Genomic DNA, 24,384 nt, shown 5'->3' with positions numbered 1-24,384 from the left:
CGATATATAACTGATACATTCTAATGTCACCTAACCAGTGATATTAGAGTGACAGATTCATTACAATGAATATAATACAATATTACAATATGATATGAATATGATATTTAAACGACAATATTAATTGAAATCAAATAAGATAAACTGTGAAGCCACTCAGTACTAAAAATTTATAGTACATATCCATACAGCACAGAATTTGCAGCAATATCGCTGCAAAATCTCTGCAATATTGCTGTAACATGTAATGTTGCTGCAATGTTACAGCAGTATTGCTGCAACTTTTGTGCAACTTTGTGCTGTAGAGGTATAATATCAATTATAGATTAACAATAGCGCTATAATCGATTTATGAAATAATTATTTTGATACAAAAATCTTGAAAAAGAGACCATAAGCATTCAATACACGTAGGAGGCCACATTAGCAAAATATTATTGTTTAATTTTGTATAATATGAAATGTATATATAGTTAAATAAAATATTAAGTAACAAACAACACATTTAAATATACATATGTCCATGTGATAATACGCTCAAGAAGAATAAGGAAATTTGTGTAAAATATACCTTAAAAACATACCTTAAAAACATTTTGAAATGATTGAAAATAAAATTATGTTATAATTTTTTATTAGGTATATTAACGTCATGATATAATGATGAGCTACTGAACTAATAATTCCATAAGTAATCATTAGAATTCCTAATAGATATTAAGAGGAATCTGTGAAGTTAGCACGACATTTCATTAATATAAAAAAAAAATAATGACAGTTCGAGTAGCACTCTTTTCATACATGCATAGTTGTACAATTGCATATAAAAATAAAAAAAGTTCCGCATTTTTCATATAAAAAAAACAAAATATGAAAATATAGCTTGCTAACTTCGCAAATCTACCACGACAATTTTCCTCTAAAGTAAAAGAAAATGATAAATATTAGCACTTTTAGCAACAATTCCCGATAAAATTCCAACAATTTCCAATTTTTATACATTTTATATATAGAAAACGGTCAGACACTTAAAGAAAGTGTCGATGCTGATTGCTTATGTAGTTTTATGGAGTTCTCGTAATTCCGGCCGCTACATATTTTTTATTAATTTTTTAATATCTGGATATAGCATGACAACTCTGCCTAAAACTCTGCTAGAACTGTCACTAAAATTGTTACATGCAATCAGCACGATACTTTTTTCTGCAAGTTTGCTAGATCCAAATAATAAAAAATTTGTAGCGGCTGAAACTCTGTTTAAAAATAATTGTAGAGCATAGAACTCTACTAGAACTAACTGTCGAAAAAACTGCATAAGCAATCAACACGACACTTTCTTCAGTTTCTTTCAGTCGGGCTGTTTTCTATATATATATATATATAAATAACGTATAAAAATTGAGAATTGTAGGAATTTTGTTTTCAAAATGTATATATTCATCTTTATGCATCTTTAGAACTATCGGGAACTGTTGCTAAAAGTGCTAATATTTATCATTTTCTTGTATTTTAGACGAAAATGTCGTATCAGATTCGCGAAATTAGCACCATATTTTCATATTTGGTTTTTTTTATATAAAAAATGCGAAACTTTTTTTTATTTTTATGTAGAACTGTATAGAACTATGAAAAGTGCTACTGTCATTATTTTTTTTATGTTAGATGTGCTAGCTTCACATTCCATCAATAGGCGATATATACTTTTGGGATATTATATTCTAGTAAACGCGTTTTTATGTGTAAACATAATGAATTCAGTGTAAGCTGAGTTTGTATGAGGCGAAATCAACTTCCCACGGAAAGAAATTAAGCGGACGATTCTTCGTGTTCCGACCTCTTTCCTGCGGTCAGACCGCAAGAAAAACGAGTCAGCGATGACAATGATTCTGGTTTCTAACATTTTGTTTGTTAAATTGTGATCGGTTAAAAAGTTAGTAATTTAAAACTTGTATAATAATTTTACTTTATTTTGCGGCAGTTTACGATAAGCAAAACGAAGAAAAAAATCTTGCATAAAATAGAAAAACAACGAAATTTTGATGCTCATCTTTTTTGACCGGTACATCATTTCTGAAACGAGCACCTATTATCTCTTTACAATATTAAAGTGTCAGTAAAATACAAATATCGAATTGATTGTAAGCTCAAAATATTTCTCTATTTACGTGCTCTTGAAATATGCATAACCAGACTTTTACATTTGCTTTTTTATTTAAGAACTGACTGTATGGAAATACGGACTGTATGGAAATTACATTAGTTTATATGAATTTTTTTAAAATTAATTATCGTATTATTATTTTCTTTAAATGATTTCCTCACAAAATGCATAAAAATAATATGCTAATTAGTCTTTAAAAGAAATTCATATGAACTAATGTAATCTTTATACAGTGAGTTTTTAAATGAAAAAGCAAACGAAAATCTTGTGCATATTCTAAGAGCATATAAATAGAAAAATTTTGAGTCTATAATCAATTCGCTATTTGTATTTTAACTAACACTTTACTCTTATAAGGAGACAGAATATAGGTGCTCATTTCAGAGGTGGTTTAGTGGTTAAAGGGCATCAAAATGTTGTGTGCCCATTTGGAAAGTATATGAATACAGGAACACTTTAAGTTTATAACCACAATTTACTATCTACATTTTAACTGAAATTTTACTCTTCCAATAATATACAGAGTGTTTCTCCAGTAAAGACTGGAACAATGCTTAAGGTGAGATTTCTGAGACGAAAATCCTAGTACAAAAATATTGAAGGAATTTTTTTAACATAATAAATATCAATACTTATATTAATTAGAAATATCAATAATTAAAAATATATAATTGTATCACATATATAATTTTTATATTAATATTCACACAGAGGCAATAATTAGTTTTCACTTTTATGTTGTACTATACTCGAGCGCATAAATTGTAGGCGGTATAATTCGCTAACTTTAAATGTTTATAATTTAAAGAACTATCATAGTTTCGACATTTTGGTATTAAAATTTTTGTCTCAAAATAATCTTAGAAATCTCCTTTAAAGCGTTGTTCCGTTGATCTTTACGGGACACCCTGTATATGTCAAACTTTATTGACATATATCTTTTGAATAGCTATTTTGCTTTGTAATCTTGAAAGTATATATGAAAAGCACTTAATGTTACTGTACTAATTTTTTAATTTTACGAGAGATCGGGGCAATTGTTACACGGAGTAAGTTGTTGCAGTTGTTTTGCGTAAATATTTTGTAATTTTTATATACTGAAAATGGCCTAATATATATATATATGTAAGGCCGAAACGTTTATGTATTTAATTATGTGAAATTAGATTATAATATTTTGTAATCAAATATAATCAATCGCTAATGATATCTGGCGTTCGTGGTGTATGCCCTTTATCTTTTCGTTTTTGTTACAGTTAGTTTTTTTTAGTTGTTACAGGTGACAGCATATTTTTATGAATTTTTATATGTAATTCTTATGATATTCTACAACTTCACTTAGTTTAGCTGCCATATTTGAACTCTAGAAGACGCTATGTATATTTTCTTCATTTTTACTATTAAATATTTCATTGTCTAAATCGCTTGTGTTATATATAAGTTATATGATTATCTTTTTGTATATTTCTTTTATATACATTTGATTATAATAACACATTTTATTTGAATCGATATACGTACTGGTTTTCGATTTGTATTTTTTCATATTGAAAATGGAAGGTTGGGGCAAGTTATTGTTATTTCGATCGGAGCAGATTGTTACAGTGTAACTTATCCCATTGAAAACAATCTTTTTTCTTCTATAGAATGATGCACAGACTTCTAAAAATAACCGACTGCTGACTTCGTCTCTATGTTTGAAGCAGCGCTGGACAGCGCCATATTTGTGTTCACTTACTCTCATATGTATACATCACACGGATAATAACGTTAGTGTTTTTACATAAATTTATGCGATATTCAGATAGAACGCATACTTACGCATATGTGAACTAAAATAAGGACAGCTCGGAATCAAGTTCTCTTTCTATCATATTGAGTTAGCAGTCTAGTTATAAAAATCTGTAGAAAGATGTGATCTTATAAAAAAAAGATAAACAAAGGCTTTGTAAATATAGAAACGTATGCGACAGCGGCAAAGAAAGTTAAAGATGGCCAATGATCTGTGAGAAAAGCAGCAAATGCGTGTAATATTAATTTTATGACTTTCAAACGTTAACTTTAATAACTACAATTAAAGAAAAAATTTTTGTAATAATATATTTTTTAATTTTATATTATACAAGTAAAATAAATATTTCTCGTGAAGTATTTCGTATTTGATTTCATTGTAATCTTAAATTTGTTTATATATATATATATATATATATATATATATATCAAGCGATATTATAAATATAACAACTTGCCTCACAATGGAGTAAGTTATTACAATTTACCTATTGATAGAAAATTTTAATTTTCAGTATTTAAGATGCTAAAATCGTCTGTTTTATCGATTCAAGGACTTTTTAAATTCTAAATTCGATAATAATGACATCTTTGATTCATTTCTTATATTATATTGCCCATACAACACAGAAGATTGAAGCTATGTTGCAATATTGTAGATTGCAATGTAACATTGCAGAGATGTAAATTAATTATATGCCTGCAAAATGTCAGTAATATGCCTGTAATATTCCAAAAACGTTACAAAACTATAATTCTTTAATTGTTACATAATAATAATATCATTTTTTCTAATATTAATATCCCCCTTAATATATCTTTACTGTTATGTAGCGAATCCTAATGATTATAGAATTATTTTTTCAGTAGCTCGCTGTTACACCATGATACCAATATACAATAGCCAACACTTATTATAACACTTATTAAACTATAAATATATTTTTATTTTCAAGTATTTTGAAACGTTTCTAAAGTACATTTTAGTATTTAATTACATCTACTTCCTCATTTTTCTTAAACTTGAGCGTATTATCACACGAATATATATGTATATTTGAATGTTTGCTATTTAATATTTTATTTAATTGTATAAATATTTTTCAAATTTAAGCATGGCATTTTGCTAATGTCCTTCAATATGTATTGATTACTCATGGCCTTTTTTTTTTATATCAAAAGGTTTTTATATCAAAAGAATTATTTGATAATCAATTGTAGCTCTACACTGTTAATTTGTAATTTATATTACGGGTGGAGTATTATTTTTATTGATTGTGAAATTTTTTAGTGAGCAGCTTATATGTGCAAAAGAAGTTATGTGTGCGTACATACATTTATTTGCATACATTTAAAAAAGTTATACTTTTTTATTAATTTTGTGACCAAACACTGTTTTTTTTAAAATAAAACCAATTTTTTAATTTTATTTTTGTAGAAGATCACATTATCATCTCTGTTTCTCTTCGAGTCATTAATGCAATATCGCCACATTTTTATAAATAATGTTCTATGTAATAAATATTTCGTAACTTTGAGTTTAGAATCGATCGAATAACACTTTGACGAATGTAATCGTTAAGTTTTAAATTTAAATTTTGATTATTAACCATGTTATTGTGTGTATAAACTATAAATATAGGGAACCGTAATATCATCTCCCTTATTAATTTCTTAAACTGACATAACTTATAAATATATAGCAACAATAAAGGGACAGTAACCAATTAGACAACCAAATCTTGTCAAATCTCGGAATGATGATTTGTGAAAATGTAATCCTTCATGTTTAACAATAAAAGTAAGCAGTAAAACGTCACAATAAAATCTATGATAACTTAAATTCATCGTTGTACAGCGAGAATCATGTTAAGTCTATGTTTTTAAAAAAGAAATTCAATTTACACAAAAAATTTCTTTTTCATGTCTAAAATTTAATGAAAAATCATAATAGTAAAAAGATTACTGAAATTTAATAATGGGATCATTGGGGTAATTAATCTGTATTAAAATGTAATGTGTAAATTTTATTAAATGTAAGTATTGTAAATTAATATTTTGTCTTATAGAACGATTTATAAATTGCTTAATAATTTTTATTACGAAGTTTATAAAATGTTTTTTGTATATTTCAAAAATTCTTATCAAATAATATAATAGTAGACATAATATAATGTAATAGTAGATTGCCAAATTATCAACTAATTTTAACACTAGACATTGTAAAATTTGTAGCGAATTTTGTATATATGTATAAGATAATTCCGGTATACATGCCGTACCTGACATAACTTAATTTATTAAATATTATTTACTATTTTTAAAGTAAACAAACTATATCAATAAAAACTTCGTACTATCTACTACTATGAAGAAAATATTAGCAATACTTATTTATCGTATTAAAAAAAGAACTTCAAACCTTTGCATTTTTGGATTTTTTAAGAGTGAGATATATAGGGCCTCATAGGGGGAGAGGAGTATATATGGTTCATGAAAACTTTACAAATAATGATATATAAATAAAACATAAAATGACACAATAACTTATAAAATATGTTTACAAAGTTTTATTAAGGAATAAGAATGATATAAATACATGTATAAATGAAGTAATAGATAATAATTATAATCTTTCTACTCATATTACAAGTATTATTACATAAGGTACGTATTTCATGTAATACGTTTATTGCATTACTCCAAATGCACTGAATTCAATCTGCACTTTGTATGCTTTGGGCATAAATCCCGCTAAAAATGCTGTATACCTCAAATAGCTGGGATATACAAGACAACAAACTAGAGAGAACAAAGAAAGAATATACAACAAAGAATACAAGATCGAAATTACTTGTATTTTGTTATATAACATGCTTTATTATTTCTCTATACTTGTGTATCACGAAATAATTAAATCTTTTATGCGCCTTACAGTAATCATTTTATGTAGATTATATTTATGATGGCGCTACTTATTACAGTGATAAATCGATTCAACTCACAATAATTTCATTAATATTAACAATAAGAAACTGAAATCATAACACAAAGGTATGTATATAACATAAAAGTATGTAAGAGTAGTTGCGAGAAAATTACCCACATTCTTTCTATTTTTTCTGACTTCTGCGACGTGAATCCCAGCGCGGCGTATTTGCCAGAGTTACCCTACAACGATCTTTCTTTACACGTCGTGAGTTAAAATAGACACACACCGAATATTGTAAGAACCCTTTTACTTAGAAATAACTAATGAGAAACACGTCTTTTGATGAAATGTACACATATTTTATTAATTATTATCCATAATCATTAGAGAGAGAGATGCATTGAAGAGGATCAAACCGAGGATCGAAACATATGCGATTGCGATATAGTCTAATGAACTTTATTGAATGAAATTTATATAAATACACTAAAGTCTTGTGTCTTATTGTTATTATTATATAGTTAATGATTTGATTTATCAGAGCCTTTAATCATATTTATTAATACATGTATATAATGAAATGAAATATAATGAAAAATTCTCTCTATGTACAAAGTGATTTGACAGATAAATTTCATGTTTCAATAAACATGAGAGCACATTTTTTAATCGGCAAATAATATTGATGATTAATTAATAATATAACGATTTAATAAATTTTTACATTAAAAAAAATTTTACGCAGATTAGAAATCTGATAAATTTAATCAACACGTCTGTTGGAAAATGAACGAATTAATATTCTTCTAGAAATTACTTGTTAGATATACATGATTAATTTATTCCTGTTATATTTATATATCAAAATATTTCTTAATATTAAAATAATTAGGTCAGCATAACTTTTTTTAGTGAAAAGATCTAGTAAATATAAATATAAATTAAAGAAGTTTTATCAATTCAATCAAAAATACTAACCAAATTCTTATAAATATAATATAGCTATAAACTATTGAGAGTCTAATTATAATAATCAAAAATTAATTTTAACCAACATGAATTCTACCACATATATGTTGTTGATATAATCGAAACATTTACAAAACGAGTCGTTGATATAATATCAAAATTTGTATTTTGGAAATATTGCCTAGTGAGAAATGACAGTGAAATCGATGTCGAATCGATGTCGATTCGACGTCAATTTGATGATTTCGGTATCGAATCGATATCAATTCGATGTCGATTCTATTACCATTTCTCACTGAGTTGGCAAATATAACTTTAATTTTTATATCAAGAAGAAGAGAAAATACCAAGGAGGCAAATGAAGTTAATTAATAGTAAGCCAAAAGAAGAAGGGACGAAAATGAAATGACAAAAATGATGTGAATATTGTGCAAGATCTTTCTGTGAATACCTCGTATAACTGGCGTCACCGCGACTAGCGCGCGTGCTGATATCAAAATAAGTTGGGTGATCTCTGGTACCGGTACCGGACCGTCCTCCTTCTGTTCTTTGCCGTTCTTTTCTGTAACATGTCTTCTATATATAGACATCGCGGAACCAGTGTTGTTAGGCGAACCACTTTTTTAACGCATGCGCGTTCAAGTATAGCATCACTGCAGTATTACAGTCAGATTTTAACGGGTCTTATAAGTACTCTATTTTAATATTCTCATGAAATTTACACAATTTGTTTTTAAAAAATCAATATTAAAAGAATTATAAAGTTAAATAAAATAATAAACGTATTTATAAACACATACATAAAGATTCTTTAATCTTCCTGCACTGCGGAATCCCGCCAAAACAATAGATATGTACTTATCTCTTCATATACGTTACTGGATTCCTTTAGTACTGCAATGCGCCTGCGCTAAAAAGACGGCTCGTCTAACAACACTGCTGAACTAGTTTCCGGAATATTTGAAGATGAAGCTTTTTAGAGGTAGTTCTTCTCTCGAGCAATGAACATTATTAGATTTTAATTTTCAAGACATTCTAAAATAAAAAAATGTAAGAATAATGTCAATAACAATATCTTATACTTCAAAATTTTATTATTATCTACGCTATTCTATTATGATGGAATTTATGATTTTTATGTTTTTACATGCATCTTTAGATGCATCCCAGACATAACGTTAGAAGAAACACAATTATGATATATGATGACAATAAATATTGTAGAATAGGGAAGTCAGCTCCTACGATTTTGACCTTGACATATGTTGTCAAAGTCATAACTCTGCGAGTGATTCCCAACAGGTTTTAGTCGTTGCTCATTATTTATTAACAAATGAAGTTACAACAATAAAAGTGAAGTTAACAATACAAATTGTATTGAAGTAATATTTACAGTAAGTTTATTCACTATTTTATTCAGTAAATCATGAAACAACATAATTGCACCTATAATACCGATTTTACTGTGGCTACGTTTCAACATACACTGATAGTATTTGTCAGAATGTGACGATTTTGAAATGGAAACAGAAATATATGACTTTCTACGCAAAATAAAGTTCATCCCCCCCTCTGCCTAAGGGCCGTAACAACGCAAAACTAATGACTATCTATGCAAAGTGAAGTTCACACCCATCCCTTCACTTACAGGTAAAAAGTCGTTTTAATTAAAGCAGATAATATTATATGTAGGTTCAAATTTTGAATCATAAACTATTCTAAATAACGGATGAGGTGAACCTCGCTTTTCGTCGAAAATTGGACGCTCCTAAGCAAGGGGAGAAACATGGGGTGGACTTCCCTTCACATTTAAAATCGAACACCTCTAAACAGGAGACGGGATGAGAAATGCCTGCTTTATCCTGTTTTGACATAAAAGACGAACATTGTGTAAATTATATAGCAGAAGATATGTAGCATATATAGTAATATACATCGTGTTGAAAAATTACATTCTGTTTATAAAAATTATCTTGTTGTCAGTATCAGTGCGCTCTGATGAAATGAACGCATCAAGGTTTAAGAAATGTTGTCATTAGCAATGGACAAAGACACGGTGATAACCCGCAAATCTTTTAGTATCTTTGAAGAAAATACTCGTGAAAACCTCAAAAACATTATTAAAACTTTTTAATAAATAACGAGCACCGGCTATAACAGGCGTACTGTACTAAATCTCCTGTCGGAGATCACTTAAGATCATGACTTTAACAACGTCAAATGTCAAGGTCATCGAAGTTAACTCCCTTATTCTAAACCTATTTACCGATATCGATTACAGTTATAACAGTATTTGTGCTTAAAAAATATTAATCTGATGTCACAGTTGATAAAATGGAATTAATATGATAAATATTACAATTTGAAAAAAAAAGTTGGAATTTTTAGAATAATAATATAATTTATGGACAGGATTTTTCAATTTAGATTGAACTTATTTGACTTTGACTTAAATATTTATATAGTTTTAAGCATAATTCACACAACGAATTTCTTTTTATAAATAATATTATAAATTTACAATAGGTGCTTTCTATTTAATGACACAAGTGTCGTCTTATCTTTATTTCTCACTAAATTCAAAGCGAAAGTAGAATGATGTTTATCGACTAAATGGAGGGCATCTAATTAGTCGTCAACCCGGTAAAAAATTTTTCATGCATGAATATATATAAATATGTATAAACATACATAACATGCTTAAATATTCATAAACGTATATAATTATATATGAAATATGTCCATACATTCTTCTTTTTTTTGTAAAAAATTAATTATTTTTTAGTGTAATAAAAATAATAATAATAATGTGAAAACATAAAAAATAATTAAAAAGATAATTTTTGCACAATTTGTTATGGAAAAAAATCAAGTTTGAAGAAATGTAAAAAAATTACTTACATATAATTATATATAAAATTATGCATAATTATGTATAAGCAATTTTTTTACATTTTTCCAAACTTGTTTTTTTCTATAAATAAAAATTTTTACTAAGAAGACTTGGAAGGGAGGGAAAATTTGTTTGATGAGTTAATAAGAAAATAACATAATGTAAAACAAAATTAGTATCATATTTAAATTTATTAAGAAAACGGCAAAGTTATATAAGTAAACACGCGAAATAAATAAAAAGCATAAAAATATGCATCATATAATTTCAAGCAGAGATCAAAGGCGCAAATTCCATCAGTTAATGAAAGCGACGCAACATCTCCAACAAAAATTCCTTTTAAGAACTGAAAATCCTAATACATTATATAGAGTTATAATATGTTAAAATACATTAAATAGCCTTATTTGCAACTTTAACTGTAAGTTTAAAATTTTGATGCGATGAATTTCAGTAAACATTTTATTAAATATTTAAAAAACTACGGGAAACAATTACCCTTGTTCTTGTATGAAAAAAGTTATTTTTTAAATAATCATATTTAAAATGCTTTATAAACTAATAGGATCTTAATTTGAAAAAGATAAATAGACGAACATCTGATATGAACTACCAATTTGTTATTGTATATTACTTATTGTTATAATTTTATTGTCCATTCCATATTTGAAGGATTCTAAAAATTAAATATAGGTATGTATTTGATGTTCCTTTATGACAAAACGAATAATAATGTTAAGAGAACCAGCACGGAAGAAAAGATACGCAGCGACTTTCTTTGGAAAATTGTCGTCTTCCGGTTGATCTATCCTTTCGCAGACTTTCTATTAAAATCCTAGCTGACATTCGCGATCGATATTTCATCAAAATATGTATGAGTATATGTTCGAATTTGTGCTCCAAAAATTTATTATATCTTTACATAAAAAATTTATCAAATATGTATATTAATATGTAATTTATAAAAAAAAGTGCCTTTTTCATGTTTCCTTGGTTTCTTTTCGAATTTCGACATCGATACAGAAAGCGCAAAAAAGATCATGAAAATGTATCCGGTAAATCGCATGACCACAAAAATATATTATAGATTGAAATTTATTAATATTTTAATAATGTGCATGTGTGTGTGCATGTACGTAATGACAGAAACTATTCTCTATTAACATACACACACACACACACACACACACACACACACATACACACACACACACACACACACACACACACACACATACATATGTGTATATTATATATGTATATTATAGTGATGGAGTTTTCATGTGTGAATATATTGCAATGAAAAGTACAATATATTATACACAGTTTGTATTTTTAAATTCTCAAACTGTCGAATGTAAGTAAAAAGAAATAAAAAATATTTTTCTTCTATAAAATTCCGAGAAAGAAGATCCAGATTTTAATGTCACTCCTAAATTTGAATAGAGAATAGAGATGACTCTCTCTCTCTCTCTCTCTCTCTCTCTCTCTCTCTCTCCCTTCCTTCCTTCTCTCTCTTTTCTTTCTCTTTCTTTGTCTTTGTCACGTATGCTATGTACATGTTGTCCGTTACTCTTCACGTGTACTCGATATGTTAAGCTAGATCCGGGAGTGGTGGGCGACGATGCAAGGTTGTTAAAAAATTTATCACGGCGTGATGCACACAACGTCACTAATTCAATTTCGGTTCTCGTAATCGACCAATGAAAAAAAATCAATCTACCATTTATGAAGGAGGGAGAGAAGAAAAGCGGTATTCCAAGTCAATAAATTTCGTAGTCAGATTATACCGTCCATATATACTCACCGAATAATCGATTCTGCTTCTGATTAGGAAACATATTCATTGTTTAAAAAATTACAAAAAAATATATATATAATATGTAAACAAAAAAACAGGTAATATATTCTCAATATTGATATTTTTTCTTCTTCTTTAGGTATAATACTGTATAATAGTAATAAATGTGTTCACTTATCAATATTTACAGTTAGTTGAAGTTAGCTGTTTATCTGATGCATAAAATACGTAGGTAGGGAAATTGGAACAAGTTCATTTCAAGTGAGACGTCATTATTGCCACTTTTTGTTACATATTATGGTACGCTCATTCTTGGCTGTATTTCGATAATTTTGTTTATATAATTAATAAGTTTCCTAATCAATAAATCTTGTTTTAAGAAATAAATTTTTTTCTCTGAAATTTTGTTCTGTTTCTTTTGTTGATAAATAATAAAATAAAAACTAAAAATAGGATAATCTTCAAAGATTGATTTTACACTCCTTTAGGATGAATTCGGATAACAAAAACAATTGCTTATTATATATTAGATATTCCTTGTGTATTACCAAATTTCATAATTTTTAAATTTCTAATTTGAGAGCCTATATCCTTAATTGTTAATACTTCAACCCTATTCTTATGTAACTTTCTAGATGTGTTCCTCGTGCATTTTGAGAAGTGAGTGATATAAAAATTGTCATTGTCACTCTAATCTACTTGTAACATTATGTTGTTCTGCTAGTGGGAACAAGCGATTTTGATAATCGGTATGGTGTATGTATGCGTACGTGCGTGCGTGCGTGTCTCTGCTGTGTGTGTGTGTGTCTTTCTCTTTCTTCCTCTCCCCTCCCCTTCTCTCTCTCTTCTTCGTCCTCGCGTCTCTCTACTTTCACCTGGATCTCCGCTAATGGTTACATCCGCCAACCTGGGAGAGCTATGCCCCATTTAAGATAATTTCTCGAATCAGAAACGCGCGAATACCTTTCCAATCTCTCACTTTTAAATTGCGATATTACATAGTGTTTAAAAAAATATTAATTACAAATAAAAAATATTAACAATACAAATGTGTCGTTTGATAAATAAGAGAAATTTTATTTTAAAAAAATGTTCATGCTTATGTACCGCAGTATTTTTATTGTTTTTATCATTTTTTGATATTTTTTATAATTTTCGTCATCTGTTATAATTTACGATGACGACTGTAAATATAATTATCAAAGGCGAAAATGCAAATAATACGACATCGCAAATATATCTACAAAATTGAAATCTTACGCTGAAAAAAATGTTTTGATTAGATACACTAACACAAGGCGTATATGAATTAAATCCCATCGATTTTTTGTATGCAAACAGGAAGGAATTTGTATAAGTATCGCGAGCCTATCAGTAGTGATATTGAATTACTGGCAAAGTTAATTAAATCGTTAAAAATAATTATATCACAAATGATACAAAGAACTTATCGAAATTTAATAACACATGCACATCTGTGTATCAAAGTTCAAGGTGAGCACTTTGAACACTTATTGTTATGTTATTTTTGTTATTTTATTTTATGTTATTTAGTTTAATAAATATTTGGTTCATGTTATTAGGTTTAATAAAAATCAAGAATGTTGAATTTAATTTAATCAATTTAAATAATGCTTTATAAATAACTTATTAAGCATTAAATGATCATTATTTATATGTTCTATTATTTATATGATCTAGGCCAGTTGTTCCACGTTTTGGTAAATTTTACCTGTTGGATAAGTAACAAGATTATTCAATCACATACGTGGATTGCCAGATTTACTTAACAGGTAAAATTTACCCAAAAGTGGAATAACCGGCCCTTATTACAACAAAATGATTTTAATATTTAATAAACAATTTTTAGTATTTTTTAACAATAAATTGCAGATTTTAATAATAATTTAAAACTTTTAAAACAATTTTAAGATATTTTATATAATTTTTCGACTTTTAAAACAGTAAAAAAGATGTATAGAGTTTTATAATAATTTTTAACTTTTGTAAACTATTTTAAGGTATTTTAAGCAATTATTAATTTTTAAAAGTGTTTGTATACTATTTTAATCAATTTTTAGATTTTTGTAGCGCATCAATGATAAGATTTTGTAAACAATTTTAAGATTGTATTAAATATTTTTAAGATTTTTAAAACAAAATGAGAATTTTGAAACATTTTTTACATTTTTAAAGCAATTATTTAAAATTTTTTAATTTTTAAAGCAATAATAAACTTTTTTAAATAATTGTATCATTGCTTATAATAACTTTGATATTTCTTAAATCTTTTTATTATTAAAAAATTTTAAACAACATTTTATAAATAATTTTTATTGTTTTTAAATAATTTGCGGATGTTTTTACTAATTATTTAAATTAAATACAAAAAGTAATAAGAAACACGCTTTGATACAATACAAATGTTTAAAGTACCTCGCGTCAGTCTCGGTTGTGCCGATCCTGATCGCACGAATTTCACGCGCGCCTATTCGTCAACTTCAATATCTCATCAATCAAATTCTACTCATCGGATCGCTTTTTGGTAGAGAGCTTTTCGTCTTAGAATTTCCCCCCCCCCCCTCTAAATTTTTATCAAAAAATATTAAGATTTAGATATCGCTAGTGAACGATTTTTAAATCAAAGTTTCGATTTTCCTTAATATATACTTGATTTGATACAAAAAATTTGAACTTTTTTAAGGATAGAAAAAAAATTTTTTCTATAAAAATTTAAATGTGATCAAATATCTATATAGTGTCATTCTTAAATATAGAAAATATATGTAATATATCGTTTTATGTCAAACTACGATAATAATTGAATCGACGAAAATTAACTTTTATTGATTTCAATCGTCTAATTAACTCTAATATATTAACTTCGTCCATCATAGAAATAGACGTGTATGATCGATTTACATATAAATTAAATATTTGAAATTAAAACGGAAAAAAGGGTAGGCGTATCAATTCCTCCGTAAATCCTCAAATTCTGTAAACAATTGCATCAATTACTTTATATCCTATCCATGTTCAGTATACAAGTAATTTCTTTTGAGTTCTTCGAAATTACACCTAATACAGACACATCATATGTAACTTTGTATTCACTAGATAGTTATGAATTAATGACTGAATTCCTAAAAGTTTATTTGTTTGACTATAGTAACATCGTATGATTTCTACAATGACATGTGCGAATATGTAATTCCGAATATACGATTATTGTACTGAAGATGACTCAAAATTGTGAATCGAAACATTTATATTAATTTTTTTAGTTTTTATTAAAATTCAAACACTTAAAGAACTATAATAGTTTGATTCTTAGAAACATTTCATCTTCTTCATTCCAAATTAATAATAACTTTATAAAAAAGACAAAATTGTAAATTTCTTCTTCATTCCACAAGTAAATCAAATAACCATTAAATAAATATTTATATAGAATTTTGCTAAAATTAACATTCGCATTTGGGAAATTCTTTGATGACTCAATTTTTGTTAATTAAATCATTAGAGGAAAGTCGCCAATACCGATGTATCACTTTGTTTTTACACAATATTTCTTAAACAAAAGGTAAAAATAAAACTTAAGTACCAACATTAAACATAAGTACCAACATTAAACATAAGTACCAACTAAAAAGTGTCTTCTATCAAATAGTATAAGCAGTTTTTATAATACTGTTTGTAATTTTGCAATAATTAATTTTTTTCGTAAGATAACCAAAAATGAGCATCTGATAAAATGGGCTCCAAAATTGACACAGTAGGCAGTAACATTACGTATTCCTATTCTTTTTCTTTTACAGAAATTATTTGTACCTACAAGTGAATGTATATATATAAGATTTTCCAGAATTTTTTCACTTCGTTATATTATAAAACATTTTCATTGAATTATATGCATATTTACTTTATGCTGTTCTACAAGATGCAAATATGCGACAGTTTTTCAAAAGCTTTTCCATATACGCACGATTGCTTTCAACTGCAATAGAATTATTTGACACTATAAAACAACATTATAAAGATTAAGTTAGTCATGGTCTGTTTTACAGATGGCGATTTACACTCCATTTCAATTTTAAATTTAAAATCGTATTATGAAAAAGAATAATATAAATAAAATTGATTTAGGAAATTGCAAGCAATTAAAACGACATAATATTCATCAATAATATAGTCACTATTATTTAAACTATGCAATTTGCAAAAGAAAATTGTAAGAATTTTATTTTCCTAGAATTCGTTTTTAGCTGATTTGGTATAGAAACAAGCCACAAATATACGAATTATGTTGAGTGAATTATAATGATTTTTTACTTCTTTAATTAGCTAAACAGATTATGATTTTATTAGTATTAATAAAGTGCAATAATTAGTTTTTGAAAAATAAGAGGATGTCGTTTTAGGAGACCTATATCGGCGACTTTCCTCTACAAATCGTTGACCAAATTTACCACAATTCATCGTGTATACCGGAAAACTTAGTGAGTTATGTAAAATAACTGCTCAAGCGGTGAAACTGAAAAGCTAAACAGCGTTTTAGATATAAGTCGACGTTGTGCAATTCTGTGTCACACAGTTTTGTTGCTGGAAAGTACACATTGTATTGTGTATTTGCAAGTACAGTATAATTAAAAATAAATATTCCGTTTATATACATTTAAATCTTGAAAATAATATATTTTTTGTTCAAAAATTGTCGTAACTGTCTTGGTGGAACAATTTTGCTGAAGTTTTGCTGAAGTTTTAAATTTTGGAACTCATTTTTCTGCAAATTTATAAAATTTCAGAGAAATAAAATTAATTTATCTAATTTTAATACTAAAATAAGTATTATAGCATCGTATTTAAATGTGTGACAAAATTATGGTAAAAAAAAAACGTTTTCTCCTGAATTTGAGAAAATGGCGCTTTCAAGTCACTCAACTTAATATTATATATTTAGCGTTGCTTAGAGAGAGAGAGACAGAGAGAGAGAGACAGAGAGAAAGAGAGAGAGAGAGAGAGAGAGACTGCAATATAACAATAGTAATAAGTCCGCACCCGTAAGAAATAAAACAATTATAATCAATTATTCTTTTCAAATCTATTGTATTCAATTATTATGGCTTAATATATTCAATTAATTATTATGGCTTGAGCCTATTCTATTGTATGTGCTTTTGTTTCCTGTTTCTTGCTTTTTATTATTTTTTACATCTTGTCTTTTTGCTTCTTATCCGGTTTTTTGTTTTATATCGCTCAAGATAAAAGTTATCGAACTTCAGAAAAAACAAGAAATACGTAACAAAAAATGCAATTCTCTGTCGATAAAACGGTTGTAAAGGGGGAAAAATCAAGAGGTAAAAAGCAAGAAATAGGAAAACAAAGAGCACATTGTGAATAGGCTTAAATCTAGCTACATACAAAAACATTTTATATCATCATTATTTATTTCATCATTATCTTTAATTAACAATAAGAATTTTCTTAATAATGGAATTGCATTGATACTTTATCTTCATCACATCATACTTTCATATAAACAATATGGGACTCCATTTTTATCTTCTGTTTTTTTATTCTTTCCTTGCACGCTTACACTCGTCAATTCTAGATTGCATTATAATTGGATTATAATTCAGTTTAGTTGTATTACAATCCTCGTGTAGGAACAAAAAACAAACTTATTTTTGTAGGTTTATTCACATTACATATATACTTTCCACAATTACTCAAGTAAAACTCCTAGAATGAATACAATAAATTGTATTCTGTATTTAAAAAATATACGTATATATATTTCATAAATGTATAAATGGAAACTTTGTAAATAAGAAATAAACGTTGCAAAGAAACGTAAAATATTACTTTTTGCTCTTTATATTTGTTGTAAAATAAACGCACTATAAATATTGGTATGCATAGTACGACTTTAGCTCTTAATAAAACGTTTAATTCAAATTAATCGCAGTATGAGATCTGTTCTTTTTAGCTGAACTTTTACACCAATTTATCTTTCTTCCTTTTCTCTCCAGAAGGAAAGAAGAGGAAGAAAGATAAACTGATGCAAAATTTTAGCCAAAAGAACAGACCTATAGACGACGCTGAGTGCAACTTTCCTAATAGCAGAAGAGGTCTGTTTTCTGTGACTGAACTAGTGTACACTTTTGGAACTTAAAGTAAGATATGCGTTTGATATTTGTTTAAAGCGAGAAAGAGAGTTCTAGAACAGTCTAGTACAGGAACAAAAAACAAACCAAGGATTTCTATAATGTTGCACGAATATAACATTGAAACTATCGCAGCTATACGTTGCGTAATGTTTCTGAGAAGTCTCTGCAAGATTGCAGCAACGTTAAAATGTCCGCTTCTGTCTGTAAGAAACATTTCTGAAATATTAGGGAAACGTTTGTAAAATCTTTCGGTGATGTTAGTGCAAGTCTCTTTAGTTTCATTTGCAATATTGCAAAAATGTAAAAAGATGTATTAACAGAATATTTGCATATTTTTAATATTGTTCTTTATGTACATGATTGTTGAGAATGCCTCCATTTATACCTTTATTATGCAGAATATTTCTAAAACGACAACTCATATTGTAAACAATATCATCGTGTTGTAGAGATACGTAGACTGCACAGTATTGGATACGGGCAGCATGCCAGACGCCGAGGACTCTTCATACGACAGCGACTACGAGGCTGAGGATTCGACAACAACAACGGCGACGACGACGACAACAACAATGACAACGACAGCAGCGACGCGGTGTCCACGATCGGAGTCGCAGATATCCCCAGCACACTCGGATGTGTCTCGCACCACATCGGACACCCTGGCGGCAGAGTTCGCGGAGTACGTTACCATCCAGGGACCACCACCTACGCAAAACCCAGGTAGGCCTTCGCAAATTTTCCTGCTATTGCTATGACAGACAAGATAGAAAATCCCCAATTTAAAAAAGAACTTCGTACAAATCTTATGAAGAATAGGTTTCGATAAGATTGCTTCAAACTTTAATATTTTGTAGCTGTCAAACTGATTAAAAGTTCTCACGAGTACAAATCTTCAAATGCTTTAGGTTTTGTTCTAGGACCTTCGAAAGATCACAGCTTACAGGGAAAAATAATCAAGATAAATCTTTTTTATTAACATTGGGTTAAAAATACGGTATAATATATCATGGATATACACACTATACATATATGTGTCACGGAAAAATCTGTCAGACATAATACTAAGTAAAAAGTATCAAGAAACATTTTTCAATAATTTAAAAAATATTATTACGATATAAAACATCCTGAAAAAAAGCTTCATTTTATTTTCTAATTTCAAGAAGCATGTTAGGATTTCCAAAAATTGAGAATTCCTATTTTATTTCTCTGTGATAAGTGATGAGAAAGAAGCGAACAAGAGTTGGGGCAGCACATTATATTCGAGCACAAAATATTAAGAGCCACGACACAGATTTTTACATAACACATAAAACATGAGACATAAGAAAATCAAGTCCAATCAGAGTCCTTTATCATGGAAAGGAAAGAAATAAAGGATTTTGATTAGTTTTTATTTTTTTACGCGTTATGCGTTATGAGAACGGGCGCAAAATTAAAATCATAAACATATCATTGATACACGCACAAGAATAAAAAGATTTATTTGATTTTTCTGTACTTTTTCATATAAAATGTAAATTTTCTGAAGGTCTTGCGGAAAAAACTAAGGCATTTCGTGCCTGTAAGGATTTTTAATCAGCTCTGCATGAGCTGCAAAATATTAAAATTTGAAACAACAAAATCCATTTTTCATAAGATTTGTGCGGAGCTTTTTAAAACATTATAAAAATTTTAATAATAGGTATCTATTTCTGTTTTTACTTATATATTTTTTATATTATAATTATTTAAACAATTGATTTGAAATTTACTAATTTTAATAATTTTTATTAAAACATATAAGTTTCTTTAGAATATTTTATTCTATTTTCTTTTCTTGACGAATAAAACAAAAAACAGGCTAATTTCTGGGAGTAAATTTTTTTTCTTCAGATTGAAATCAGACAACAAATAAAGTAGATATTATACATCATACTTATTATACATCAAAACACCCTTATATTCAAAGTTTGTTACAGTTGGTCAATGTTTCAAAAATTATTAAATTTTTATTTGATTTCCTTTTATGAGAAATTTGAGATATTGTCTCGAAACAATAGAATGATTTTTAACCTTTAGATGTTCGCAAGGTTTTTCTTAATCCATGAAAATTTTGCTCTAGGAAAATCTATATATGTTTAACATATATATATATGTGTGTGTTTAATACCTGTATATATTTAATTATGATGCAAAATACGATATTGATCTTGAGACACATATTATATCCCGCAGCCTTTTACGGATGAGATTTCTTTTTCGTTGAATCATATATAAATAGTGCAATCACACAATTTAATCTTTATAAATTCGAAATCAAAATTATAAAAATAATTCAAAATCAAAATGTAAAATAGTGAATTTAGGAAAGACAGAGACCAAAGCGTTATATTTAATCTTTGAACTAATAAAACAAATGCACAAAAAAGTTTTCCTTTTTTAAAGGAAAGCAAGTCTTTAACGATCAAACTGAATCTTAAGTGTGCTTAAATAATTCTATATAAATTTATATATTACCTATGCAAACTTTTAAATTGTTCGAATTAATTTTTGGTCTTGAAACGTAAACCGATTGAACTACCGTAGTAATATCATAAATTAAATTGTTTAACAATTTACTAATTTCAGAAGTGCCAAAGAAATTTGCGAGTTATCGCCATGTTGGGATCCATTGCTAATGCCGACGTTTCATGAACCTTGTTGTTTACTTAGATAATTGCAATTGGCATCATTTTAAAAAGATCTTAATATACTGAAAATAAATTTATTACGAAAAATATTGTAGGAACATACGCATTGTTCAAACAGCGTGTATAATCAATAATAGACAATTTATTAAAATTGTATAATATGAATACACAACAATAACAACAACAACAAAGTAAGCCTTTAACGGTTCGGTTGGATCTTAAATTAGACGCATCTTAGTGGAATTCGACCTGGGACCTCTAAATTATGAATCTTCTGCGTTACCTGTTACACTACTTCTTCTAATTTACATTACTATAAGACGACACTAAGTAAGAGTCGGATAATCTAATCTCGCTTGGATAATCCACGATCAGCGTAATATTCTGGCTGTGTTCGGTTTGGTTTACGAGTGTTCACATTATTCATTTTACTTCTAACTAAAGAGAAACAAAAGAACACAGCTAAATTATTTTTACGTTACAACTTTTTTTAAACTTAGTTGGATTAAAATGCAAAATTTTCTACTCATAATTTTGAATAAATTTAGTAAGTAATATTTATGGTTTATTTTTAAATAAAAACTTTGTTTATTCATTGGATTAAAAACATTTCCTGTTCAGAATTGAACAGTATTCACGATACACAGAAATAGTTGATATTATTTTTAGATTCAAATGAATTGAAAAACTATATATCTTATTCACAATTTTGAATAGTATTCAAGATGCATAGAAAATGCTAATATTATTTACAGATTGAAAAGACATCGACGATTTGCTTCATGTAATCCTATAGATGAATAAAAATATATTCAGGATTGAAAAGCATTTATTTTAACATTCATGAATCCGTATTTCTGAAAATCTGAATCCATTTCAATCCATTCTCGTTTACTGGGAGTTACATTTTACAGTTTGCACGCTCATGCTATAAGCATTCATGCTTATAAGCGCTGTTTTCAGACGAATTTAGTTTGTCAGTACTCACATTGAATAGGTGAAGTTGTTCGTTTTAGTTATGTAAGCGTTAAGCAGTAATTCGGTAATTAGCCGTAATTCACTTCTTATACACTGAAAATAAAAATTTACGAAATTTATAAATATTTATTTTATTAGTATCAATGGGACATTTGCTTATAGTGAATAATATCTATTCAATACAAAAATGATACTTTGAATTAAATATCATTTTTTAAAATAAATATTCACCGTAAGCAAATCTTCCATTGATACTATTTAAACAAATATTACAATTTTGTAAAATTTTTTTCAATGTAACCTTTTTTTGTCTTATAATCTCTTGTTTCTTTCCATCGAAAGTGCATTCATGTCTAAACAAATTATAATTGTCATCAAACGATTCTTCGCAACCGTGTACTGGAGATAGAAAAAGATGAAAAAGAAAGCGTTCACAATTGGAGGATAAAGAAAAAATAATTTCAACACTTATATTTCCTTAATTTTATTAAATTTTCTGGATGACAATCAAAAATATAATTATTATAAAGAAAAATTAAAAGAAACATTTTTAGCTCTTTCGTATCAAAAAGCCAATAAGCCTCGTTTAAAAAATTATTTAGAAGAGATTGTACTATCATATAATGACGAATAATTAAAATCACATTTTAGGTAGATATACATATATAATTTTTTAACTTTTAAATATTTTTTTTAATAAATATTTTTTACTCTATGTTGTAAAAAAGAATTAGATTATAGATGCATATGTTGTACAAATTAAAATATTTTGATTTTTTAAAATAATACTTTAATAATTTTAAGATGCAACGATCTACATTTGATTACGTATTAAATCTCATAAGACTATCATTATTATCGGTATGTCTAGTTACGGTTTAATAACTTATAGGTTGTTATATAACTTTGAATACAAACACACACGCACGCACGCATGCACGTACAGAGAGAGGGAAGAGAAAGAAGAGTTTTATTATTCTATATTTTTATTGTTTATGGATTCATATATGAAAAATTTAATGTTGCAAAAGCAATTGCATTGCAATAATCTGTAAGGAGAGTTACAAGAGCTCTTGTAAAGTTTGTATCAATTTGTATCACTTGGCCAAAAGATGACAGAGAACAACAAGTTTTTGAAAAATTTGAGACGATCAGTGGATTTTCTAAAGTAATAGGTTCATTTGATGGCACATATAAATGTTAAAAAGCACCTATCAATATTAATCTTGACTGTTATGTCAATAGAAAAGGATCACAATACAATTACAGATAATTTATGCTATTTTAATTAGTATACAGAATGTGTTAACACATAAAATGTAATTATTTGTTATTTATTTTCAATAATAGGCTATCTGTAATCATGAATTGCATTTTATCCATTATTTTGCCGGATACACAAATTCTGTCCATGATCAACGAGTATTTTGTTTATCCAAAACAATATATGAATATTTAGAAGATAGATACAAGTTTCCAGATAATTCTCATTTAGTAGCTGACTCAATGTATTCCATTCATGATAATATTATGACATCTTACCATCAACAGACACTTAATAATCAGGCAAAAAAATTACAATTTCTGTCATTCCTTGGCATGAATATTGAACGAACATTCGCATTCCTTAAAGGAAGATTTAGAAATTTGCTTACTGTCCTTGATATGGAACGTATTGATTGCCTATCTGATTTTGTTATAGCACGTGTCTTACACAATATTTGTTTATTAAAGAATGATGACTTAACAATGGCCAAGTTAGATCTCATTACAATTATAATTTACAATCATTGATAGAAGGTAGAAATAGACATACAAGTTAAGTAAAACGAAATAATATCTGTAATGAATTTAGTGATACGAAATATGTAAAGAAATATTGATTGAAAAAAAGTAATTGGAAAAATAGTAATTGGAAAAAGGTTAAAAGTAACAAAAATAATTATTATTTTTTCTTCAAAGTGTCAACCATTTCTTTAAATGATTTTAAAAAAGTCTTTCTCGAATTTGCATA

The 24,384-nt window shown here is 27.5% G+C and overlaps 1 protein-coding gene across 3 annotated transcripts in view; it reads left to right on the top strand.

Moving 5' to 3' along the window:
* The window catches only part of Regnase-1 (zinc finger CCCH-type containing protein regnase 1), a 46,928-nt gene that overhangs the window by 8,825 nt on the left and 13,719 nt on the right, over nucleotides 1–24,384 (top strand). For all 3 annotated transcript variants that reach the window (XM_011059619.2, XM_087412908.1, XM_087412909.1), the window contains one exon: nucleotides 19,167–19,440. In XM_011059619.2, the coding sequence (XP_011057921.1) occupies nucleotides 19,167–19,440 (274 nt within the window). The remainder of the gene's footprint in view (nucleotides 1–19,166; nucleotides 19,441–24,384) is intronic.

Source organism: Acromyrmex echinatior, chromosome 14, assembly GCF_024713525.1.
Source record: "Acromyrmex echinatior isolate Ae372 chromosome 14, ASM2471352v2, whole genome shotgun sequence".
Lineage (NCBI taxonomy): Eukaryota > Metazoa > Arthropoda > Insecta > Hymenoptera > Formicidae > Acromyrmex > Acromyrmex echinatior.
This window is presented reverse-complemented; position numbering and strand designations above follow the sequence as displayed.